This window comes from Cydia amplana, chromosome 21 (genome assembly GCF_948474715.1).
Source record: "Cydia amplana chromosome 21, ilCydAmpl1.1, whole genome shotgun sequence".
NCBI lineage: Eukaryota > Metazoa > Arthropoda > Insecta > Lepidoptera > Tortricidae > Cydia > Cydia amplana.
In genome coordinates, this window is record NC_086089.1 from 10,283,872 (window position 1) to 10,311,788 (window position 27,917).

Genomic DNA, 27,917 nt, shown 5'->3' on the forward strand with positions numbered 1-27,917 from the left:
AACTCACTATATCAAATAAATAATATAATATATTTTTTTAAACTAATACATTTGCAATTTTTATGACTTTTAGCAAATATCTGTCTTAATGAGTTCAATTTTGAGTTCCGCAGTGCATTGTTATGATGAACGTAGAATGGCGGACGTTGTCATTGTGGGATGGTTGTTCACATTTTTATTGATAAACACTTGCCATGGTAAGTAATACTAAGTTTATATACTTGGACATAATCTGCAACTCATATTACTCAATACTTCAAAAGTTCATGAGCCTGCATTTCTCACAGACCGCGTACGAGATGATTGTTTTTCTACTCGTGCAGCCAGCTTTGTTTTTATATTTCAGTGTCTTTTTTATTATTGTAATTGCTCCTAACTGCGTTTTCAGTTTACCTTTGACAATTTTGTAAAAAAACTTGCTTATAAAAGTGATGCGTGTACTTGTACTACTAAATGTTAATTCATGGAAGTGATTATGTATTTGTATTTAAATTTAGTACGTCTTCAGGTCTTCTGGACTACCGTAGTAATGTAATATAAACGATAATTATTGTTATTAATCTTACGGACTTCCCTACGAAGCCATATATTCTAATATCATACTCGTTCATAGTAAATAAACACAATAATTACTTTTGGTACTCTTAAAATACTTAAAGTATCCTGTAAGTGAAACTATAAGTTCTGATGGTGACTACAGGAGGAATGGTGGACCCGGATGACGACTCCACAAGGAGCTTCGGATCCATGCAGCTTCTTGAGGATCAAAAGTCGACTGTTAATATTTTCGGGTATGTATCATCAATTTTTTTTACTTTATTTAATGTTAAGGAGATCTGAATCACGGGAATGGTGAATTTAGGGCATATTGAATTTTGATTTGTCAATTTATTTTTGAATACTTGTTGAATAAAATTTTGGGCCGCGACAGGTTAAATACAGATAATTTAAAGCTGCTCTATTTTTGTTTAATAGTCTACTAAATTGTGTATTCTAGTAGGTTTTACATAAAAATAATTATTAATTTATGTATCTATTCTAGATGAAATGACAGCACAGTATTTCTAATATATATATTTTTTTTCACAGTATTTCGAATATATTTATTTATTTTTGCCATTTTCATAGCTTTGCTTATTATGGCTAAAAATAAAAACATTTTTTAACCATTTTAATTAATTTATTATCACTATGCTGCCTAAAGGAAAAGGAATCATAAAAGGTGAGATATAAATATTTACCTGGTCTATATTGGAGCAGAAAACAACTTAACACAATACACATATCTAAATTTGTCTCTAAATATTCAATCGGAGGTTGTGGGTTCCAATTCAAACCCTGGCTCGAACCAATGAGTTTTTGGAACTTATGGTATATCATCCAGTCACTTTTCGGTGAAGTAAAGGGGTCCCGTTGTTTCCCATAAAGTTTTAAGTCATAATGTATTGTTTGTCATATTATCATTAGTCATAAAACTGAAACCGTTAACATTTAAGGATTTTCGTTAGGTTATCCTATAGATAGGTTACTTAGGTTAGGTTTTTTTTATGGGAATCCTGAAAAGCGACGCGTTTCTGAACCAAATGAATTATGACTAACGAAAATGCGGGAAAACAATACATTATGGCTTAAAACTATTTGAGAAACAATAGACCCGAAGTAAAACATCTTGAGGAAACTGGACTAATGGCAGTCACTTTCATAAAACCTAGTGCTTATGCCAGTTCTTGGGATTGGTTGCCAAACGGACCTCAGGTTCCTAGTTCCTATGAACTGGGACAATGTTATCTTACCAAAAGTTTACTGTATCGTAAAACTACAATTGTTTACCATTATGTTGCACAGAAAATTCTATATTAAAAGTATTAAAACTGGTTTCCCACTAGCGGTGAGCTCTCTTTAGCCCTTTTGTACGCTTTGGATACCCTCTGTAACCTGGAGCCAATATTTCCCCGCAGACCTTTTGATATCGTCGTCAACGCATATTGGGTCTATTGGGTCTACTTTGAGTACGCTCGAGTGGGCGTTTACTCCACAAATCGGTCTTTTAGTGCTATATGACCAGCCCATTCCCATTTCAAATTAGCTACGCGTTTTACAGCATCCGTGACCTTGCTCTGCTGTCTTAGCCGCTCATTCGTTTTACGGTCTCTCAATGTGATCCCCACCAGTTTTCTTTCTAGTGAGACAGTAAAGACAAGATATTTATCAACTTCAAATTTCAGATACAAATGCCACCAATGCGAGTCGCCATACTGCGACACGCCCCAAGAGTGCTCCGAAGCGTTGTTCTGCTTCAAATCCTCAGTCCGGGAATCCGATGGGTCCCTCCGGTTCTCGCGGGGCTGCAGCGCGGGCCTCGCCCATGCGCAGTTCACATGCCATCACAGGCCTGACCAGAGGTAATTTTAACCCTTAAATGCATAGTGATGCATTTATACACACAACATAAACATCAAATGTTATGCATTATTAAACAAATTCTATTTGTTCTTGTATATTATTTCAATAGTAAAACTAATAAATTTTCCGAATTATTACATAAATTTACGCAGTATTTTAATTTATAAAAGTTACATTTGTTTATAGACGAAATGTCGGAAAACTTGGAAAAACCTGGAAGTTGATGATTTTTAGTATGTGATTTTGGGCAGATTTTTCGGGGTTTGTAATTATTTTATATTTACAAATTTTATCATAGGAACATCACAAATAGTGTACCTTTCTGTTGGCAGTTAAGATTTTTCCTATACCCCTTACTAATAGCTATATATTTCCAAAAATATGATTTAGACTATGCAACTTTTAACACTGATTTCCCAGTGAAAATCGATGATATAATTTTTTTTACTATTTTTCCTAGAAACGGCAAACAATTATGTGATATATATATTAATTTCGGGCAAAACGAAAAAATCATGTATTTAAGGGTTAATTAAATTCGTGAACTTGTGAAGAAATTTTATTTCAAATTAGTACTGGCTTGTTCTTTGGGTGACATTTTAATTTCGCTTAAACTGGCCACCCTAAACTAAAAATGAATTCTATTCACCTATAAACAGAATTCATTTTATAGTTCGTTTTTTTTAGCATTAGAAATAAGGTAAACAATCTTGATGTGTCTTTTAATTGAAAAACACATTTTTAAAATAAGTTACGGTAAATATGTAACAATTATGAATCTAATACGATCTTTTATAGTCTTCTGCTTTCATAAGTAATAGTTATTGATTTTTAAAAAGTGTTTTCAATTAAACGACATGTCAAAATCGCTTACCTTCTTTCAAATTCTTTCTAATGCTAAAAAAACGAACTATAGTATGTATAGGGTGGCTAGTTACTGATGAGTGGCCAGCTATTGATACCTCTAAACTAAAATGAATTCTGTTTATAGGTGAATAGAATTCATTTTTAGTTTAGTGTGGCCAGATATTGGCCGGTGGTCAGCTACTGGCGAATTACCCTGTGTAGTTGTTGATTAAAAGTGGATTACAATGAAATGGTAAATATTTTGGTATCACTGTCTTTTGCGTTTAAAATGTAAGAGCGCAACCAGGGGGGTGTCACTCCGCAGTTTAGGTACATTTGGCCGGCGCGCCCATCGGATAGGCGTATGGCAGTGGGCTGCCGCTCGGCGTGCACGATAGTCGTGTCACTTGGCGCTCGCGCAAAATTGAAAATACACAATGGCTTCGAAACTTACTTCCGCGAGAATCAGACATGCTATCTTCGGATAATAAATGTATGTTTACATAATCAACGTTTGTAATTCCTACATATTTATCTTAAAAACAATAAATCAGTGGGTATAGGTATAAAATCTTGTCAAGTGATAACCCCGTGCCGACACTCACAGCTCGGTCATAAAACTGCGGCGCGCAAAGGAGATTCACGGTTCGTGCGCGGTTATAAGTTTCAATTTTGCTTGCAGGCGGCGATATAGGTGTAATTTTGTACCTAAACCTGACTTTTGAGAAGGAGTGAATTTTCTGTACGGTAGTACTATTAGTTATTCTGTGGCGAAACATCATAAACTGAGTCAGGAATAAAAATACAAATTTAACACATCATCGCCACCCAGCCAAACAAAAAATCCGCACCAGGCCACAAAAATTTCGTCATACAAAACTGTAGTACCACGATCCCGACTATCGGGTCGTCCGGCCTGGGAACGAAATCATAAAATACCCGATAGTCGGGTTTTCGGCACTGAATGTGTTAAAATGTGTGTTACAAAATACAGTACCTTTGATAGTCAAAGAAGGTTGCCACTTAGCAAAATTTCTACTGAAAAACTGTTATAGTCTGTTCGGAAAGAGAAGAGTCGTGGAATGTATTGGGCCCCATACATTCCACGACTCTTTTTCCGCACAGACTCTAGGTACCTTATTTTTTTTTATATTTTCCAGCGTTCGCAAACGCCACGCGAGCCAGCTCAACGTGACCTGCTGCACAGGTGACCTCTGCAACACCGGAGACTTCCCGCTCTTGGCTCCTCAGGACACAGCGGTGGAACCTCTGCCCGACCACTCGTGGAAACTGTGGGCCGGAGTGCTAGCTGCTGTGTTGACGGTCTCAGCAGCCGTTGTTGCTATAGTGTTGCTGAGAAGGAGTCATAGGTAAGTCAAGCATAGTACACCTCTGTAACACCGGGGACTTCCCGCTCCTGGCTCCTCAGGACACAGCGGTGGAACCTCTGCCCGACCACTCGTGGAAGCTGTGGGCCGGAGTGCTGGCAGCTGTGTTGACCGTCACAGCAGCCGTTGTTGCTATAGTGTTGCTGAGAAAGAGTCATAGGTAAGTCAAGCATAGTACACCTCTGAAATACCAGGGACTTTCCGCTCCTGGCTCCTCAGGACACAGCGGTGGAACCTCTGCCCGACCACTCGTGGAAGCTGTGGGCCGGGGTGCTGGCAGCTGTGTTGACGGTCTCAGCTGCCGTTGTTGCTATAGTGTTGCTGAGAAGGAGTCATAGGTAAGTCAAGCATAGTACACCTCTGTAACACCGGGGACTTCCCGCTCCTGGCTCCTCAGGACACAGCGATGGAACCTCTGCCCGACCACTCGTGGAAGCTGTGGGCCGGGGTGCTGGCAGCTGTGTTGACGGTCTCAGCTGCCGTTGTTGCTATAGTGTTGCTGAGAAGGAGTCATAGGTAAGTCAAGCATAGTACACCTCTGCAACACCGGAGACTTCCCGCTCCTGGCTCCTCAGGACACAGCGGTGGAACCTCTGCCCGACCACTCGTGGAAGCTGTGGGCCGGGGTGCTGGCAGCTGTGTTGACGGTCTCAGCAGCCGTTGTTGCTATAGTGTTGCTGAGAAGTCATAGGCAAGTTGAATTTTTTATCCTTGTCAAGAGAATGTCCTGGCAAAGTACCTCCAACTGGCCAAACCAGTGTGGAGTTCTTGTACTCACAGATTTTAGAATGGAAACGTTCAAGGGTGTAGGCAGGGGGGAGTAGAAGGGGCAGCTACGCCCCTCCCCTAGGGGTCCAGTGATATCAACTTGCTCAACCTCCTAGTTCAATGGCCCTTGAACGCTTGTGATTGTGACATCCCTAGAGGTCATCAGAAGCGCTTATGATCAGGCAGGTTATATGCTTATTTGCCACCTGGTATAGAAAAAGAAGATCTCTGAAGAAATATTAAATCTAATGCATATTGTTATTGCATACATATATATATCATAGTTTTACTACGTTTTTTAGGGTTCCGTAGCCAAATGGCAAAAACGGAACCCTTATAGATTCGTCATGTCTGTCTGTCTGTCTGTCTGTCCGTCTGTCCGTCTGTCTGTCCGTCCGTATGTCACAGCCACTTTTCTCCGAAACTATAAGAACTATACTATTGAAACTTGGTAAGTAGATGTATTCTGTAAACCGCATTAAGATTTTCACACAAAAATAGAAAAAAAACAATAAATTTTTGGGGTTCCCCATACTTCGAACTGAAACTCAAAAATTTTTTTTTCATCAAACCCATACGTGTGGGATATCTATGGATAGGTCTTCAAAAATGATATTGAGGTTTCTAATATCATTTTTTTCTAAACTGAATAGTTTGCGCGAGAGACACTTCCAAAGTAGTAAAATGTGTGTCCCCCCCTCCCTGTAACTTCTAAAATAAGAGAATGATAAAACTAAAAAAAATATATGATGTACATCACCATGTAAACTTCCACCAAAAATTGGTTTGAACGAGATCTAGTAAGTGGTTTTTTTTTATACGTCATAAATCGCCTAAATACGGAACCCTTCATGGGCGAGTCCGACTCGCACTTGGCCGCTTTTTTTTTAATTAATAGAGGAAGACAAGTCCTTATTTTATTGTACTGATGATGTGCAGTCAGAATGTTTCCAAAATTGAGAAATTTTCACTTCGAACAAACCTGGGGTTAACCCGTTAACCCAGTGTCAAATTGTACTGGTTACCATGGTAACTCCAGGTTTAACCGGTTAGTGGGATGGTGCAAGTGGCGCTTAGTGTTTCATGAAATTTTCAGCTAAATTTCCGAGAACTTTTCAATCTTTTTTGAAATATTCCGTAACTTGTAAATAGTGACGGTATTGTTTCAGATTGCGCGTGTCCCGCGCGGCGCTGCACAAGCTGGGTCCGGACTCCAACTATTTTTCAAGCAATGTGTATAGTCCACAAGTCACCAGCGCTTACTATGAAGGTAATCATCATATTATTTACAACTTATTTTTCAACTTGTTAGGGTCCCACTGGGACGTAGAATTAAAATCGCGAACTGTATCAAAATAGGCTTGTTTATTCCGCCTTAATCACAAGGAGCGGCAAACATTTATAAAATTGAATTCGGTATTCGTCCGTTGCCGGTGAAGTAGGTAAAAATATGTTGAAATGTTGGGTTTAATGGTGCTAACTGTAAAAAAGGTGTTTAAACCTTCAGTGATATTTGTAATTTCAGGATTAAATCGTGAAATCCCTGAAAGGGATAAGTTCGCCTTTGTACAAATGTGTGTTTTTCATGTTGTATGTTTCTTTTTGTACAAAAAAGTGTTAACAAAAAAAGATCTGTGTCCGTAATAGTATACTTGGGAATAATAATAATAGGGAATTTGACTAGAATTAGTGAATTTACACCATTCACTATAAAGTGATTGGAAAAACTTGGTTATATTTTAACTCTATTTTTATTTAATAAATTTGAAAGTACTATATACTAAACTTCATAACGGCTAATCGTTTTGACAATTCAAAAAAGTTGCTGATTTGACTGGTGGACTAGTCAATCAAACCCCTATTTGCAAGCATAAGGAGGTCAAAATACCAACATTATTGTTTTCCAGGTGTAGACGGGTCCCAGAATGGAGTCCGAGCGACACTAGCGGGTGACTCTACACTACGGGAGTACCTGCAGGGCTCCATGAGCTCGGGCTCCGGCTCCGGCCTGCCCCTGATGGTACAGCGGACCCTCAGCAAGCAGGTGTCGCTGCTGGAGTGTGTTGGGATGGTAAGGACACTGTGTCCGGGGGACACTAGCCGGTGACTACACTACGGGAGTACCTGCAGGGCTCCATGAGCTCGGGCTCCGGCTCCGGGCTGCCCCTGATGGTGCAGCGGACCCTCAGCAAGCAGGTGTCGCTGCTGGAGTGTGTTGGGATGGTAAGGACACTGTGTCCGGGGGACACTAGCCGGTGACTACACTACGGGAGTACCTGCAGGGCTCCATGAGCTCGGGCTCCGGGCTGCCCCTGATGGTGCAGCGGACCCTCAGCAAGCAGGTGTCGCTGCTGGAGTGTGTTGGGATGGTAAGGACACTGTGTCCGGGGGACACTAGCCGGTGACTACACTACGGGAGTACCTGCAGGGCTCCATGAGCTCGGGCTCCGGCTCCGGCCTGCCCCTGATGGTGCAGCGGACCCTCAGCAAGCAGGTGTCGCTGCTGGAGTGTGTTGGGATGGTAAGGACACTGTGTCCGGGGGACACTAGCCGGTGACTACACTACGGGAGTACCTGCAGGGCTCCATGAGCTCGGGCTCCGGCCTGCCCCTGATGGTACAGCGGACCCTCAGCAAGCAGGTGTCACTACTGGAGTGTGTTGGGATGGTAAGGACACCGTGTCCGGGCGACATTAGCCGGTGACTACACTACGGGAGTACCTGCAGGGCTCCATGAGCTCGGGCTCCGGCTCCGGGCTGCCCCTGATGGTGCAGCGGACCCTCAGCAAGCAGGTGTCGCTGCTGGAGTGTGTTGGGATGGTAAGGACACTGTGTCCGGGCGACATTAGCCGGTGACTACACTACGGGAGTACCTGCAGGGCTCCATGAGCTCGGGCTCCGGCTCCGGCCTGCCCCTGATGGTGCAGCGGACCCTCAGCAAGCAGGTGTCGCTGCTGGAGTGTGTTGGGATGGTATGGGAACAGTTTTCGTCATTTCATTATGATCAATCGAGATATTGGATTGTTCGTTTCTCCTTGCCATCTTTATGTGTTTCTGTTTGGCCCTATCGTTGACTGGTAGAGAATTTCATTCTGGCATTCAGTCCGCCATTTGTACATAGTTGTATATCTTTGTGCAATAAAGTTTAATTAATAAATATCCCGATCTTGAAAGATTTTTTTGTAGTACGACAAAAAATAATATTTGACTGTTTAAAATAAATTATTTTACACCATGCATGAAATAAAGCACCAGAAGATTAATAGAAAAACGTAGCTAGACAGCGGTTATTTTTAGACACAATTTATATTTTAAAACCCGTATAAAACTATAAACAGTAGGTAATTTGATTGTGACGTCACATGCTAGTGTTTCATATCAATTTCATAGTAGCAAAATCTCAATTCGAAAAAAGAAACAGATTTGACTAATGGTTAAATACCCTATTTAAATGGGGTTGGCCGGTCGTAGTATTTAGCAGATGGCGCCATCATAGCTTGCCCTGTCAATCCCTAGAATTGTGTCAATTTTTTTTTTTAATGCCCTGGATGCCAGCTCATAGAAAAAGGGGCAAGCTATGATGGCGCCATCTATGTAAACCTTTGACAGTTGCCAACCCCAATAGGGAGTATTACTGCAATGTTTTGCCGCCAGAGTGCAGCACTAGTGACTTAAGTATACCATAGAGTAACTTATACATACTGTGCCTTAAACTGTTTTTTGACAAGTTTTCACAGACAATCAAATATGACATTGATACATGAAGGCGGTTTGTTTACAAAGGGCCTACGGGGAAACGCGAAATCGAAACTCGGCTATCTGCCTCTTTATCGCTCGAATATGCAAGAGTGATAGAGAGGTTAGATAACAAAATACTCTCTCGTTTGCGGTAGACCCTTAGATTGTTTACTTGTTGTAGGAGTGGCGCCCCCTACGCAGACTTTCGCGTAATATTCCCTATTTCCATTTTTCCCAGGGCCGCTACGGCAAAGTGTGGCGCGGCCTGTGGTACGCGGACAGCGTGGCCGTCAAGATATTTTTCTCGAGAGACGAGGCCTCGTGGCAGAGGGAGACGGAGATATATAGCACCGTCCTGCTCAGGCACACTAATATACTGGCGTATATAGGGAGCGATATGACTAGCAGAAACAGTTGTACACAGGTAACAATATAGTAGGTTAAATCTTTTTAGGGTTCCGTACCTCAAAGGGGAAAAACGGAACCCTTATAGGATCACTTTGTTGTCTGTCCGTCTGTCTGTCAAGACCCGTTATCTCGGGAACGCGCGAGGTATCGAGTTGAAATTAAAACCATATACTCAGGTCTACGTACCCTTGAAGCTGTGAATTAATTAAACTTTTAAGTTAACGTAAAAAAAGATACGGCCGTTTATGCCGGAAAAAAAATGTTTAGACACTCAAGGTAATCAAAATTTATAGGGTACTTCCAATACAGGGAAGACTCGAATACTTAACTATAAATGTGTAAAAAAAATAAAAAAGGAAGTAGTTAAATTTGTACGAAGCTTGCAATGAACCTATATGCAATATGTACCTATGTATGTTTGTACGGGTTAAATCTTGCAAGTTACACTTCCCGACTTCCAATGAAGCTGAAAATTTGCATACATACATAGTCGGGTGACAATGCAATATTATGGTACCATCGAGCTGATCTGATGATGGAGACAGGAGGTGGCCATAGGACTCTGTGATAAAACAACGAAACCTAATTGTGTTTGGGGTTTTTAGAATTGTCTCGACGAGTATTAGTTGGCTGTGGAAAGAAAAACTAGTCAGCGATAAAAGCTTGTACCAAAAATGATTTGTCAAAAACTTATGTTTATATATTTTCAGTTATGGCTGATAACGCACTACCACCCTCTGGGATCGCTGTACGAGCATCTACAGAGGACCACGCTAACGAGGCATCAGATGATGCTGATATGTCTGTCCACTGTTAACGGACTACTACATCTACACACAGACATACATGGGACACAGGTTAGTTTCTGTTTTAACTAGCGACCCGCCCCGGCTTCGCATGTGTTATTATACACAAACCTTCCTCAAGAATCACTCTATCGATAGGTGAAAACCGCATGAAAATCCGTCCAATCGTTTTAGAGTTTATTGCGGACAAACACACAAACAGACAGGTGCGGCGGGGGACTTTGTTTTGTAACGTGTAGTGATTTAAATGTTGACAAAAATTAAATGATAATATAGCAAAGTAATTATCAAAATATAAATTATATTTATTTTATATTATTGTATTGTTTTATACTATGTAGTGAAGATGTATTAGGTAAGTTTTATGTTTTACACCAAATAAAGTAGTTCTATTCTATTTCTATAGTAGTAGTAATAGGTATTAAGTTTATGTTTCAAAATGTTTCAATAAACAAAAAAATTACACCTTTCACGGAAATTTGTCTCTTTTGTATTTTAAATCTGGCCTTAAAACTCACGAAATCACAATTTCGTTGTAGTTTTTGAGTACCAACTATTCTGAAACTTGTCTAACTCTACTCAACTTATCATTTTATTCCTCAGGGCAAACCCGCCATAGCTCACCGGGACATCAAATCCAAGAACATACTCGTGAAAGTGAACGGCGAGTGTTGTATAGCGGACTTCGGCCTCGCCGTCAGCGCCGCGCACGTGGCCAGGCAGGAACCTAGTGCGAGGCAGGGCACCGTGCGGTACATGACTCCCGAGGCACTGGACCAGAGGTGAGAAAACATGAACATCCTTGTGAAAGTGAACGGCGAGTGTTGTATAGCGGACTTCGGCCTCGCCGTCAGCGCCGCGCACGTGGCGAGGCAGGGCACCGTGCGGTACATGACTCCCGAGGCATTGGACCAGAGGTGAGAACACAAGAACATCCTTGTGAAAGTGAACGGCGAGTGTTGTATAGCGGACTTCGGCCTCGCCGTCAGCGCCGCGCACGTGGCGAGGCAGGGCACCGTGCGGTACATGACTCCCGAGGCACTGGACCAGAGGTGAGAAAACATGAACATCCTTGTGAAAGTGAACGGCGAGTGTTGTATAGCGGACTTCGGCCTCGCCGTCAGCGCCGCGCACGTGGCGAGGCAGGGCACCGTGCGGTACATGACTCCCGAGGCACTGGACCAGAGGTGAGAAAACATGAACATCCTTGTGAAAGTGAACGGCGAGTGTTGTATAGCGGACTTCGGCCTCGCCGTCAGCGCCGCGCACGTGGCGAGGCAGGGCACCGTGCGATACATGACTCCCGAGGCACTGGACCAGAGGTGAGAACACAAGAACATCCTCGTGAAGGTGAACGGCGAGTGTTGTATAGCGGACTTCGGCCTCGCCGTCAGCGCCGCGTACGTGGCGAGGCAGGAGCCTAGTGCGAGGCAGGGCACCGTGCGGTACATGACTCCCGAGGCATTGGACCAGAGGTGAGACACAAGAACATGCTCGTGAAAGTGAACGGCGAGTGTTGTATAGCGGACTTCGGCCTCGCCGTCAGCGTCGCTCACGTGATTCTCGCTCATTAGATATTGGGTTAACAATCTTGATGTCTTTTTATTGAAATACACTTGAAAAATAAGTCACAGCAAATGTGCAGCAAGAACACATACATATTTACTTTCTTTTGGTTTCATTAGTATAAGTAATACATTTTTGTTTTATGTTACTTTAATATACATTATTGTTTCAGCATGAACCTCCAATGCTTCGAGTCGTATCGCAAATGCGACATATACGCTCTCGCGCTCGTTGTATGGGAGGTCTGTCGACGCGTCAGCCCGGCACGAGAGGCCAGGGTGCCATTCTATGAGCACGCTCCGAGTGATCCATCGGTGGAACTCATGAGGAAGATTGTCTGTGTGGACGGGGCAAGGCCGGAGCTTCCTGACACTTTCACACACCCAGTAAGTAACACCGGACCACAGAATAAATAATAGTACTAAGTACAGAAGACTCACTCTCTAACAAAACGCGTCTGTTATGATCAGCACAGATATGGCCGCTAGGTGGCGACAGCGCCACGCGCGGCTTATGGCTTTCCCCAAAATTGGGGCCGAACGAATGTACTTTTAGCTACCTGTAGCAAAGCGACGAAATCGCGGAGTGAGACACGCCTGACCGGACACCCTAAACTGCAAGCGTTCATAGACTACTATGTTCTCTTACAGTTCACCTTCTACCACGAGACAGTGTGGAGTGTCACAATAAACGTCATAAGGAAAATAAGACAATCGTTGTGACGTTACCACACTTGGTCATAGTAAAATCTGTTTAAAGTTAGCTCGGTCCGATTCTAAGTACCAGGAGTGTATAAGTCGGTAGGAGTAGTCCCTAAGGAAGCTAAGTGAGTCCATATTCTATGAGCATGCACGGTGGAAGTCATGAGGAAGATTGTCTGTGTGGACGGGTCAAGACCGGACCTTCCTGATACCTTTACACACCCGGTAAGTGCGATAAATGTACATAAAAAGCTTTCAAAGAGGTGGCAACGCGCTTGTGACACCATTAGATCAGTGAACATCTATAGGCTACTTGATCCTCTTACCAAAATATGTTTTAGTGCTTGTTTATCACGAATATAAAACTCGCTAGTGAAATCTGAGGTACCAGGAGCGTATAAGTCGGTAGGAGTAGTCGCTAAGTTAGCTAGGTGAGTCCAGAGCGGGACGCTAGAGTACCATTCTATGAGCACGCTCCGAGTGATCCATCGGTGGAATTTATGAGGAAAATTGTCACCTTCACACACCCAGTAAGTAACTCCGGACACCCTAAACTGCAAGCGTTCATAGACTACCATGTTCTCTTACAGTTCACCTTCTACCACGAGACAGTGTGGAGTGTCACAATAAACGTCATTTAATGGAAAATACACAATCGTTGTGACATCACCACACTTGGTCATAGTAAAATCTGTTTAAAGTTAGCTCGGTCCGATTCTAAGTACCAGGAGTGTATAAGTCGGTAGGAGTAGTCCCTAAGGAAGCTAAGTGAGTCCATATTCTATGAGCATGCACGGTGGAAGTCATGAGGAAGATTGTCTGTGTGGACGGGTCAAGACCGGACCTTCCTGATACCTTTACACACCCGGTAAGTACGATAAATGTTCATGAAAAGCTTTCAAACAGGCGGCAACGCGCTTGTGACACCATTGAACCAGTAAGCATCTATAGGCTACTCTGTCCTCTTACCAAAACTGGGTTTATCACTAATATAAAACCAGCTAGTGAAATCTAAAGTACTAGGAGCATATAAGTCAAGACGGGGCAAGGCCGAAGCTTCCTGACACCTTTACATACCCAGGGCCGGTAAGATAAATGTATGTAAGATAAAGTTCGATGTACATTGCTGCTTTTGGTTCGTTTCCTTGGGATACCATGCTTTAGTTTGCTTTACATTGCTACTGACATATCCTGCTTGACAGACTATATATTATTGTCCACAGACGATGGCGGGTATGGCACGCCTCATGCGTGAGTGCTGGCACGCCAACGCCTCCGTGCGTCTACCGGCGCTACGTATCAAGAAAACCCTTCTCAAACTCGCTGCCAACGACAACTCCATACACCTGGACGAGGACAGCGAGGTGTTCGTGTGAAGCGAGGCAGGTAGACCTCATGATAATAATAGTAAAGTTACATTAAGAGGCAAACTGTATACAAGTATATAGTGCTAATCTGCCACATAATCATATAGATAGAGATAATGGGATAAAAGGGCCATATGGGGCATTATCTATGAAAAGGGACGTTGTCGATGGCGCTTACGCCGCACAGCGTCGCGCGGCATTGTATTTATATCGGAGCATCGTTAATAATGGCGTAGCCGCCATCGACAATAAGGTCCTTTTTCATAGATAACGTCACATATAATGAGCTCCATCGTCGTTGAATTTGAAGATAACGGAATTTAGAGGTCTTAAGCGACGGAATAAACTTGCAACGTTTACAAGACAAAACCGTCTTTGCCCTCATTATAAAAACCGGCCAAGTGCGAGTCGGACTCGCGCACAAAGGGTTCCGTACCATTACGCAAAACATGGAAAAAAATCACGTTTGCTGTATGGGAGCCCCACTTAAATATTTTATTCTGTTTTTAGTATTTGTTGTTATAGCGGCAACAGAAATACATCATCTGTGAAATTTTCAACTGTCTAGCTATCACGGTTCGTGAGATACAGCCTGGTGACAGACAGACAGACGGACAGTGGAGCCTTAGTAATAAGGTCGCATTTTTACCCTTTGGGTACGAAACCCTAAAAAAGATTGAGTATAAGCCTTAAAATCGACGTTAAGACTCAGTTTATTTGAACGTTTCTCAAAGGAATGTATGAAAAATAATGACAGCTGTTTTTTTACACTATTTTTAGCGCTTTAATTACGACATAAGTTATTACTTACATATTAGTTTTATAAATTCGTAAATACGTCAAATTATACATAAACTTGTTAAAATTTAGCACATTATAGTTTATTAAATAAGTGCCTATACATAAAGTCTATTTTTTTATTCGGTAGACTAAAATGACATTTCATAGTATGAACATCATGTGTCATTTCATACTATGAAATGTCATTTTAGTCTACCGAATAAAAAAAAATTACTTTAGTGCCTGATAGCAAAACTCAAACTTGAAAATGTTATAAGAATTTAGTTTGCTATAAGTACAATGAATTTATTGTATGAAAAAAAGCTTTACTTAAAAATTGTTATTTACTAAAAATGCTTCCTATTTATGGCATATTTACATATGAATTTCGTTTTTAATTTACACTTGCTATCCAATATATTTTATATAAGCGGCCAAGATACTCAAATATATCTAAACATGCACTCTACATTACATAATAGAGGTATTTTCATATATTTATGAATACCTTGTCCGCACAGATATATCTGTCCGCAACTGTACTTTTAGCTGCTTTCTACGCCATATATCTAATCATATATTTAATAAGTTTTGTTTTATATATTTTAGTTACTTTACTTTATTAACATTATCTTAATTAACACTGATTTAAACTTTCACGATTTTTACACATTTGATTTGTTTTTTTTTTGTCTTCTCTGAGACCACGGGGACAACGCCGTCCTCGAAACGTCGGAGGTAAACGCGATTAAGTCTCGTTGTAATTTTTCACTCAGTTTGACCAGTAATAAGAATACATGATCACACGCCAACATCTTTATTTATTAAGACATATTGTCAATACGCTTCAACGAATAAAGTTTTTGCTTCATCCCGGGAAAACTATACTAATGGCTACAACGTAGCGCTGCTAGCGTAGCTTAGCAGTGACGTTAATAATACATATTACCGAATGTGGAATGGTCATTTAGAATGTTTGAGAAATATGTTAAATAAGTAAGTACAGAATATTTAATAAAATGAAGCGTTCAATAGAATTGGTCAAAAATGTAATTAAATATAATACTCGCAATACAAATACGTAATTAATCAAAATCTAACGTAAAGTAAGAATGTACAGTCAACAGCAATAGTTACTAAGCGGGCGAGGTGTTCAAAATGATCTTGACGCGACTTTATTGTTTACGAGAATAAGAGCGTGTCAAGGTAATTTTGAACACCTCGCCCGCTCAGCAACTTCTGCTGCCGACTGTAATATTCATCAAAAGCTTTTGAGTACAATGACAATCAGATAAAGAATACTATAAGACCCATAAAACTGTCTTATATAATAATGTAGCGGCAATTTTGACACCTGAAAAAGCTGGATATGTCAGTAGCAATGTAAAGCAAACTAAAGTACGGTATCCCTAGGAAACGAACAAAAAGCAGCAATGTACATCGAACAGCTATGAAATGTAAACAAAACAGTTCCACAGATAATATATACGAGGGTGAATTGAAAAGTTTTGAGCCTAACATTTAAAATAAATTGAGTTTTTATAACAATTTTATTTCTCTACATAGTCTCTAAAACTATCTATACACGTTTGCCACCTTGCTTCTAACTTCATTATTCCTTGTAAAAAAAAATCAAGTCTTACGTCCCAGTATTATTTTTTCCTCTTATCTTCATTATAAACCTCAGGCTCAAAACTTTTCAATTCACCCTCGTAAATGACACGCGATTGTTGAAAAATTCAAATGTAGTGTTGCTAACCCGCGATTTTTCTACTGACAAGATTTGCTCGACCAAGTATATTATATTTTTATATTTAGTATATTATATTTTTATTTATGACCACTTCTGTTGATCTCTCTAACTTAGGATAAGTGTAATAATATGTGTCTTTATACTGCCTTACTGGCAACATGTCAGGATATTTTGACAGAATATGTCAGTCATGACTGCCATGTCAATTACTGGCAAAATGTCAAAAAATTTGTCGGATTATGTCACCCATGAGTGACATAATTATTGAAAAAAGTCAAATTATTTGACAGAATATGTCAGTCATAATTGTCATGTCAATGTCGAGTCTAGATACTTAATAAAAAGTGCCGAATAGTATTTGTAATTATTTTATAAGATGTATAAATGTAATAAAAATAAAATATAATTATAGTTTTAAGATTTAGAATTTAGTACTAACGAAATTTTAGTTTAACAATTTGCCTAAGTATACAATAGCTCGTCATCTATTCACTCATTTGACTTTGACAGAAAGTAAAATAAGGTCAATGTGGCTAATTCCTTCATAGGGACTATTCCGTCCACGAGCGTATATTTCCTTGATTTTCAATCGTAGGAAAAAACCCATTTGCTTTTGATTGCTGAAACTAAAAGCAATAGGCTACACGACTATTTTTTTTATGGTATCAATCGATCGGGTTTGTTTTTAGGATCAAATGTCTATATGGGACCCATTGCATTAAAGTAACACAAAAATCAGAAATTGTAGTCAAAGTCCTACAGTCGCACTTCACTCGCGAAACGCCCTATACAAAACGGGCAGAGGCCGTGACGTCATCGCCCATCTTGTAGTATGGACAAAACAAGAAAATTGCGTTTTTGTCGGTGAAATATTGCGTTTATGTATACAGGGTGGATTTTCTTTTTGGGTCAGTGAGGGCAGCTACCAGATCCCGTGCTGCTACGAGAAAACGGTCTAAGAAGACCTTCCCTCGATTTCAAATTAATGAAGATTGGCTTTTACAGATTTTGGAAAAAACATACAGGGTGCGAGAAAAAGGTCATTTTTGACAAACTTTTTTTTTGATGCCAATCGATCCCATTCCTATTAAGGATCAAAAGCTTGTATGGAACAAAAAAAAAATTTCCGGCTAGAAAAGCCACAAATCGAGGAAAACTTTCCCCATACAATTTGTATGAAAATGAAAACTTGTATTTTTCACATGCTGTTTTTGTATGCCAATCGATTCCATTCCTATCCAGTATCAATAGTTTCCTAGGGGTCAACTTACGGTAATGTACTAAAAAGCCACAAATTAATAAAAACTTTTTCCATACATTTACTATGGAGAAAACGTGAAATTTAATTCACATTTTTCTATCTGGCCAATCAGTCCTGTTACATTTAAGGACCATAATACTGTATGAAGACATTGCTGTAGGACTGATGGGCGAGATAGAAAATTGAGAATATGACGGAATTAGCCACATTGACCTTACATAGTTATTAATGCTAGAATAGGAATGAAGGTAATGTGTACTATTGGCAAGGTGCGAAGTCGGTGGAGGGGGAAGTGGCGCTGATCGTCACAAACACAGGTAGTCTTATGGAATGTCCGACATTAGTACTAACGGCAGCCGCTTGAACTAATTTTACTCCATAAGATTTAACGTAGAAAGTCCGACAAAATGAGGGCAGCACCAGTCGTGCACCTAGCGAATAGGGAGTGTGCATGAACTGAAGACGGCAGCATAGAAGCCCCCTATTCATTGGCGCAAAGCACTTATGGCAAGTTTCTATTTTAAATTCAAGCCACTAGGTGGCAGACCCTCCAACACGTTTGAGTTTCCAAAATTTCCACTAGGATTTTTTTTATAGTTCGTGTTTTTTAGCATTAAAAAAAGACAACGCGATTTTGACGTGTCTTTTAATTGAAAAACGTTTTTTATAAATCTGTAACTATTACTTATGAAAGCAAAAGAATGTAAATGATCGTATAAGATTCATAGTTGTTACATATTTGCCGTGACATATTTTTCAAAAGTGTTTTTCAATTAAAAGACACGTCATGATTTTTTACCTTTTTTCTAATGCTAATAAAAACGAACTATAAAAACTTCTCATATTTTTGTATGCCAACCTTTAGGCAGACAAATATCTAAAAGATGCTAATATGTAATTTGAAAAATGTTTGAAAAAGATGCTATGCGTCAATTTTGAGTATGACGGTTTCAAAAGTTGCTAAATTTAGCAATTAACTATATTTTTACACTAATTTAGCAGCTTCATATTGTAAGTATAGTTATGTCTTTCGTTGCCATACTGTAATGTTCTAGTTATTATTGTGCATTTTATATCACGGTGACGTTTTATAGGTATAATATACGATTGTAATATGTTAATTAATTATAACCAGTACTATGCTTTGTGACATAAGCTTTTTGAGGTCATCTTTTATATGCAGTTAAATTAAATATATTTGTGTCTTTCCATCACAGAAGGGTCCTTATGACTCAAGTGAAATAAGGACCTTTTTATCTGTTATTCCAAAAATATCTGATAGGTTGATCCTTATTGCACAAGCAAAAGGACCCTTCTCTGATGGAAAGACACATTATGTACGATTCCCACCGACCGGCTGGAGTCGGGTCGTGTCGGAACGCGTTTTCAATGTGCCTATACATTATGTATGGCAGAAGCGATGGAGTTAGGGTTGCCAGATGGTCGGAATTTGGCGGGATTCTCCCGATTTTTGGCATGTGTTCCCGATTCCCGACAAAGTGAAAATTGTCCCGAAAAAAAGCTTCACGTTATAAAACAATAATTTCAAGTTCCTAACTGTCGTCGCGCGAGCGAGCGACCCGCGTCGAGATTGGGCAGAGCAGCTGACGTAGTGCCAATAATGTAAAATATCATTGTTACAATACAATTACTTTAATTTGAATGTTTCTTTTTTCCCGACTTAAGTCCCAAAATCCCGAAAAATTTATATTTTTTCCCGATACTAGCGCCTTTCGATCTGGCAACCCTAGATGGAGTCCGTCCGTATCCGGCCGCGTCCGCGAGGAGCCGATCGGCTTGCGGCCGTACAAATATCAAATGCGCTCCGACTCTGCCAGTTCGGTGGGAATGGTACTTTATAGAACAATTCACTTTTTTAAATAATTTTTTTACAAGAATAATTTTATTTTTCTGATTTAGTCAGATAGCTGAACAGCATCGTATAGTATCTTCTGGCAATATTGGGGCAACAATATTTTCCACTACTTTGTTTTGTCTGCTAGAACTATAAAGGTTCCGTCACACAGGCGCGTTTTCCGGGCGGGGCGTGAGCGGGACGCGCTGCTTTTACATATAAAACGCTCACGCCCCGCAAAAACGCGTCTGTGTGACTATGACGGAACCTTAAAGTAAAACACTTAACGTTCTACGTTATTTATGGCCAAGTAAAGAAAGTTTGAAAAAGTTAAGGAACTTATTAAATTATACAACGGGACTTAATCGCGTATCTAAGTTTTAAGATTTACCTCCGACGTTTCGAGGACGGCGTTGTCCCCGTGGTCTCGGAGAAGACTGGCTTAAGTTGACATCAGCATCGTTTAACCGCGCGAGTTTTTCGAACTACCCGCACTTGGTCTTGTTTGTCCGCTGTCAAAAATCGTCAGGTGAACAAGTCTGCCGTGGCTGAGCATTTACTGGAGTCAGGACCAAACCACTGGATTGAGCTGCATAACCCTAAAATCCTGTCCACGGATCGTCATTTCTACAGCAGGAAAGTACGGGAAGCCATTGAAATCAAAAAACATAGTAATTTCAATCGGGAGAGGGTTTCAAGATCTCATCCACATGGAATCCAGTCATTAGTAAATGTAAGCGTAAACGAATATCGACAGTCGATAAATCGAATATCGTTAGTGTTGTGTGTCGACAGAGTGACATCCCTAGTGCGCAAAACGTTCAAGCGGATAAACAAGACCAAGTGCGGGTAGTTCGAAAAACTCGCGCGGTTAGACGATGCTGATGTCATCTTAAGCCAGTCTTCTCCGAGACCACGGGGACAACGCCGTCCTCAAAACGTCGGAGGTAAATCTTAAAACTTAGATACGCGATTAAGTCCCGTTGTATAATTTAATAATGTGTAAAAATCGTGAAAGTTTAAATCAGAGTTAAGGAACTTTTTCAAACTTTCTTTACTTGGCCATAAATATACAATATACAATTATACATATGTAAAATCATTTTCTGTACGAGGTTTTGGCCTTATAATTTCAAAATTGTTATGATTATATTAAAATTTGTATATGTGTTTGGAGGCTAAAATGTATAAGTATGTGACATTCCACGGGCAAAGGTACCTTATGACGGTCGGCGCTAACGCCAATATTAACAACGCTCCAATACTAATGCGGTGCTACGCGACGTAAGCGCCGCCCGCCAGAAGGTACCTTTAGCCGTGTAACGTCACATTTAAATATAGAATCTCGTAGCAATTGGGTCACTTGTTAAACAACTACACTTCTTTGTTGGTGCATTTAATTTTGGTTCCTTACTACTTAATACTCAAAAAAGACAAAACCTTGATCATTATGTATCCTCTGGAATCCAGAGGATTAAAAAAAATGGGACCTTTTCAATCAAAAGGTACCACATTGTCGGTTGTCGATAAGGTTGATTTTAAATTGAAGCTATATGGAAATAGCGCCTTATTGACCGACAGTAAGTACCCTTTTGGTTGAAAATGGCACAAATATGCTAGAGCCTTACCAAGCTAAGACTGCCTTTCCACTGACTGAGGCACAGATGACCGGAGATGGGAGGAATTGGAGATCCAGCAGAGCGGAGAATAGATTTGGATTACAACGACTGCTATTGGTTGATTCCCGTACGTCTCATCTCTGCTTCAGTGGACTGGCAGCCTTACTCAGTACAGGCTTTCCAGTGGCAGAGTGTGGAGTGCCACCGTAAACGAAAAGTCTCCCAGGTACCTTTTGTTGATTTTCCAGGTTTGGCTGATGTGTTCAAAAAAAATTGTAAATATAGATGGTCAAGCAAAACTTGTTAGTAAAAAAAGGCGCGAAATTTAAATTTTCTATGGGACGATATCCCTTTGCGCCTACATTTTTCAAATTTTCCACCTTTTTCTACTGACAAGATCTGCTTGACCAAGTATAGTAAGTATGCAAGCTAATAACAGTAAGTGTATGAGATATGATCAGAGCGAAGAGAATAAATATTTGTTTATTGAAATATTTGATTGTTTTAATTGATAATTCCATTTTATTTCGGTCTAATAGGGTAATTCGCCAGTAACTGGCCACCCTAAACTGAAAATGAATTCTATTCACCTATAAACAGAATTCATTTTAGTATAAGGTGGCTAGTTATTGAAGGCTGGCCAGTTATTGAAATCTTATACTAAAATGAATTCTGTTTATAGGTGAATAGAATTCATTTTTAGTTAAGGTGGCCAGGTATTGGCCGGTGGCCAGTTACTGGCAAATTACCCTACTCAATTCAAGAAGCTTTTGCTTTAACCTTATGGGCGCCAATGGCCGATATATCCGCACCGTAGGTTCAACGCCAAAGACCGATTAATCGGTCACAGACCACAGAGCAACATAGACCTATGTGCATATCCATAAAGTTCTACTTCAGTTTTGACACTTCAATAATGTGGCGTCTGAGTGACAGCTTTTGTGTTTGACACGGCGTGGAAAAGGTTAAGCTGGACTTCAATTAAAGTTACCTACAGCAATTAAAAAAAAATCCAATATAACCAGTATTAGATCAACATATTCCAGAATAGACTTACTAAAATGGGTGTATAAAATAAGGGAAGGTACATATCAATAAAAACATTGGGATTTGTGTAAAACATTTAATTATAAATTAATATATAAAAGCATACAAGACGTTACACTAACTTAAGCTAGGAAATGCACGAATTGGTACGTTCCTTATTGCTTCCTTATCTATATAGAATTTCTGTAATACTATATTACTTGCACTTTCAAAATCGTCAATAAATTGACGCTTCAGTACGTCTCGTAAAAATCTCGATCAAATGTAGGAAAAATACAGAAGTAAGCTAACATTACGTTAGAATTCAAACATTTAAAATGTAGTTTCATCGTAAGTAGAATCTATTCCGATTGGTCATTCGGGACGCCATTTTGAATTGCTGCTGCCTATCGGCTACTGCGATACTAGCGCCAGTGTTGCCAACTTCGCGAAATTCTCCACGACTTGTAGTTTTAGTGAGACGCCATTTTGAATTGCTAGTCTATCGGCTACTGCGATACTAGCGCCAGTGTTGCCAACTTCGCAAAATTCCCCATGACTTGTAGTTTTCGTGAGTTCATTCTTTCATTGGTCCGCGTCGGACTAAATGCGACTTAGCCTCTATTCGTTGGACATATAAAAATTAATATTTCGAGCGAGGATAAGTTTGATTCGTTTATAAGCTCTGTTTCCGAGATTAGTAAATTCCATAATTATTTCATAGATAAGCCGACTAAATCTTTAGAAATAACTACACGTACAGATATAGTGATGTAGTGCATAATTATTTTCCATCGTATTTTCACGGAAATGTACGAACGTGTTGCTATTTCAGTCAGTCTCGGTACAAAAAGTACTGACTTTGACTGGAGTAGCATGATAAATACGAACGTTTCCTAGAGAATACGATGGAAAACAATTATGCACTACATCTAAACTAACCATGGAAACAAAGGCTTATCCTAAATACTAAGCTAAGACTAATTATGCTCATCCTGGGCCAACTCCTCAAGGTCTTCTTGATCAAATTCAGTGTCGTCTTCGGCCGTCGCCTCCTGGTACTGCTGGTACTCCGACACCAGGTCGTTCACGTTGCTCTCGGCCTCGTTGAACTCCATTTCGTCCATGCCTTCCCCAGTGTACCAATGCAAGAAAGCCTTGCGCCTGAACATAGCCGTGAACTGCTCCGAGATACGCTTGAACAGCTCTTGAATGGCTGTAGTATTACCAATGAATGTCGAAGACATTTTCAAGCCCTTAGGAGGGATGTCGCACACGGCGGTCTTCACGTTGTTAGGGATCCATTCGACGAAGAAGCTGCTGTTCTTATTTTGGATCGACAGCATCTGCTCGTCGACTTCCTTCATGGACATGCGGCCGCGGAAGATGGCGGCCACGGTGAGGTAGCGGCCGTGGCGCGGGTCGCACGCCGCCATCATGTTCTTGGCGTCGAACATCTGCTGCGTCAGCTCGGGCACGGTCAGCGCGCGGTACTGCTGGCTGCCGCGGGACGTGAGCGGCGCGAACCCGGGCATGAAGAAGTGCAGACGCGGGAAAGGCACCATATTTACCGCCAGCTTTCTAAGATCGGCGTTCAACTGACCAGGGAATCTGAGACACGTCGTAACACCGGACATAGTCAGAGACACTAGATGGTTCAAGTCTCCGTACGTAGGGTTAGGTACTTTAAGGGTCCTATAGCATATGTCATATAGAGCTTCGTTATCGATGCAATAGGTCTCATCCGTGTTTTCAACTAGCTGATGAATAGAGAGGACGGCATTATACGGTTCTACGACAGTATCTGATACTTTGGGGGAAGGTACGACTGAGTATGTGTTCATGATTCTGTCAGGGTATTCTTCTCTGATTTTTGAGATTAGGAGTGTGCCCATTCCTGAGCCGGTGCCTCCGCCGAGCGAGTGTGTGAGTTGGAAGCCCTGGAGGCTGTCGCAGTTCTCGCATTCTTTCCTGACGACGTCTAGGACCGCGTCGACGAGCTCTGCGCCCTCGGTGTAGTGGCCCTTGGCCCAGTTGTTGCCGGCGCCGGACTGGCCGAACACGAAGTTGTCCGGGCGGAACAGCTGGCCGTACGCGCCGGAGCGCACGGCGTCCATGGTGCCAGGCTCGAGGTCGAGCAGGATGGCGCGGGGGACGTACTTCCCCCCGTTCTCCGCGCACGCAACTGTAAGCAAACGGAATTTTAAAGGTTAGACTAGCTATCTTCTTACTAGCTATCGTCTTAGGGCTCATTTAAATAGACGGTGCGAGAACTCGCATGCGAGTTTCATTACATTGCGTCATTTGATCGGTCGGCTGAATTGATGTAACCTCAATGGTCCGCAATGTAACTAAAGTCGTATACGAGTTCGCGCGCCGTCTAAATCAGCCCTTAGGGTGTGAAGAATTGTGAAACTAGTAAGAGGAATTCTGCAACTAGATTCTTAAGAAATAAAATTTTAAGGTTCGACTAGCTTTCCTTGGGACGAGGACTTGGATATGAACGAGACATCTAAGAGTGAGTCTAGTGCTAGATCCTTGAGTGTGTTTCATTCATAATGCAGTTACAAACTGTCTGATATTCCTAAAACCTAGTTCTAGTAGGTAACCGAAACAGGTATTCCGCAAATGGAATTCTGAATCCTGGGAATGAAGCAACGCAATCTCCTTCCTGAATTTTCAAACACCTACCTACCTAAAATTGTAGGTAGTACTTTTTGAAATACCGTTTTAGCAATTCTAGCATAAATAGAGTTACTATTAGTCCATCCAAAAAATCGTACCTACTTGTCATTCTAGTAGTTATTAGGTTAGGAGTTATTCATAGGTAACTACCATACCTACAGAAGCAGATGAGCCTAATCTTCCTAAATGATTTTATGGGCTTTAAACTGCTCTGACGAAACCAGGATTTAACCTCTTTTAAATTAACCTAATTAGTATCTGGCCAACAACCCAGGAAATTCTAATTCTAGCTTTTTATGGCTATAAATAGTTAAGGTTTTAAGTAACAAAAATAGGTCGAACCTTTTTTTGCTTGATTAAAGCATGAAACTTGGCACAGTTGTTCCTTATATCAAAATAAGCCGATTAAGATCGGTAGCCCGAGGGACCCCCCGCTTAAGCCCGAGAGAGGGGGGGGTCAAGTAGCGCCCCGCCCGGCTTCATTCTAAAAATTCTAACAGGCCCCGTTTAGCTAATAGGTCATATTTGGTATCAATTTCGGATAAATAAATAACGTAGAATTCATTATTGGTATAAAAAATTGCAATTTGTTGAAAAAAAAATTAAAAAAACACAAAAAATCTAATTTTTCAAGTGTAATTTTCGTTTTTTATTTATTGTCAAAATTAAACTGCTTGGTTTTTCTACATACAAAAAATATGTCAATAAAGCCTATTTAATGCAGATTTTAAAAACATAACTTTTACTAACCTTTATGAAAAAGAAATTGCATTAAAAAAACATATATCGTCCCGCGCCGGTGAATATCTTGTTACCGACATAGGCATCGATATAGACAACATCCGAAGTACACACTCTGGAGACCGACTAAATGTGTTGTTTATTATTGTAGATCATATATTAAAGATAGAAAGGCGTACATAATATTTGATTAGAAAAAAAATGTGTCGTTCAGTGAAAAAAGGGACCTTGGAAAAATTTATCATAGAGCCTCTCTTTTGTATAGAAGCATAGTTAATTCCAACCACTCCATGGACTCCATGGTCCCTGTTCTCAATGAATAAGAAGTAAACTGTAAGTATTATTTAATCTACTTACTTATTACATTGTAGAATAATTTGCCAGTAACTGGCCGCTTTAATAACTAGCCGCTCTAAACTAAAAATGAATTCTATTCACCTATAAACAGAATTCATTTTAATATAAGGTTCCAAAAACTGGCCAGCTTTCAATAACTGGCCACTGGCTGGCCTAAAATGAATTTTTGGTTTTGGGTGGCCAGTTACTAAAAGTGGCCAGTTACTGGCGAATTACCCTACCACACTTTAATTTTGCGTCTTGTGTCGTAATACGGTTCCTTCCCCAGACACATAAATGCGTACATTTCATCATTCATGTAGTTGCATCGCGTTTTTTATTCCGGTTTGCATTTACTTCTGGTCAGTTTCAAACATATTCTGACCAAAGCAGGTGTCAGACCAGTGTCGAACCCATCGTCTGCTTCTTGCTTCCATTCCCAAGAAGTCTGACGGACTGAGCAAGTTTGACGACGAACTAACGTCTGAACCTAAACATCAACCCCTCGGTACACTGCGCGTAATAGGGCATTTATATGGCTCCCTTTTGTTAGAATTAGGTATACATTATGGAATTTAATAATAAAATAACTTAGCAGTGACTTAATCTCATAGAACAGGTATAACATTATACAACTCTTCATTTCAATATCCCGGTGTAACTTGCCTTCTTCAATATTACACTTATTACCGATCATATAATAACATTTTAGTACTTTAGGGGAATGCTTTTAGCCACTGCTATTGCTCAATCTTGTAAGAGCTTGAATCCTTGTAGTGGTTTGGTTGAACTCTGAACAGATTCCATGCTTCGAATTCACTTTTTCTCCCCTTTCCACTGAATGCTCGAAACAGGGCTAAGACTTCCGCTCTTTTAGGGTAAATAAAAGATAGTTTACTTAGCTTATAGAATAGATAATTTTATTAGCTTAAAATATAATTCCTTGATCTGGATGCAATGGTGTGTCATGTGATATAATTGTGTTTTCCACTGTGTCAACGTGAGCCCACAATTCCTGTAGTTGGGGAAATATTCGTACGCATGAATCTAGTCTAGCTGCTATGACTACGTTCATGTCTACTGTGCGTATCAATACCTTGCAATGACTGTTTTACAGCATCTGCAACTAGGGCCATCATATTAAATGAATCGGACTTTTCATGGTTCTTGGAGTATTCGGAATCTCACGAGGAACATTACTTGTGACATATTTCTCTACACAATTTCGCGATGGCATAAATAAGGACTTTTAACTCTTCGAAGTTTTGTCAACACAGTGTCTCAAAATAATTTACCTAGTGGTAAAGAAATGAGTTTCACTAAAAGATCAGTGGTTATAAGTGAAGCTTACCGTCATGGTAAATTAAACTCTAATTTATTTCTATCGGGCCCTGAAAAACCAGGAGTCGTGCTCGTATTCCAAGCATTCTCTCGATCGACCTTGTAATACTGTAAGCTCAATAAGACTTGTGATGTGGGTACTACGTGATATATATCATATATATTTGATACATACACTCAAAACATCCATAGGTAATTCAGGAACAAGTATTCACGATAAACAAACAAATAAATGCCTTCTAGAATTTGAACCCGGGTTCCCCATTTAATATAAGGTGTATAAAAGTGAGATCTAAGCATGGACCCTTTTTAGCCTGGCCGATACAAGGATTCAAGCTCCTACAGGATGGAGCAATAGCAGTAAATAAATAGCATTCGCCAAAACTTTATTATACCTTTATATGATGATAGGTGAAATAACCTTGTAAAGCAAAGTACAGTGATACTTACAGATAAAGCCGTTGCTAAATAATTAAAAAATGCCCGAAATAATTCTTTACATGAATCGACTACTGAAATAGAAGCAGCCT

General features: G+C 40.4%; 2 protein-coding genes across 3 annotated transcripts in view; one reads left to right on the plus strand and one right to left on the minus strand.

The window, feature by feature from the left end:
- The first annotated feature begins 705 nt into the window (after positions 1-705).
- Positions 706-27,644, plus strand: LOC134658223 (activin receptor type-1). Its single transcript, XM_063513833.1, has 11 exons — positions 706-791; positions 2,226-2,402; positions 4,410-4,619; positions 6,575-6,675; positions 7,313-7,476; positions 9,381-9,566; positions 10,261-10,407; positions 10,960-11,138; positions 12,095-12,308; positions 13,847-14,009; positions 27,631-27,644. The coding sequence occupies exons 1-10, from the start codon at positions 706-708 to the stop codon at positions 13,997-13,999; spliced, it is 1,617 nt and encodes a 538-aa protein (XP_063369903.1). The 3' UTR covers positions 14,000-14,009; positions 27,631-27,644.
- The window catches only part of LOC134657947 (tubulin beta chain-like), a 43,403-nt gene continuing 38,733 nt past the window's right edge, over positions 23,248-27,917 (minus strand). For both annotated transcript variants that reach the window (XM_063513546.1, XM_063513548.1), the window contains exon 3: positions 23,248-24,469. In XM_063513546.1, the coding sequence (XP_063369616.1) occupies positions 23,265-24,469 (1,205 nt within the window). In that variant the 3' untranslated portion in view covers positions 23,248-23,264. The remainder of the gene's footprint in view (positions 24,470-27,917) is intronic.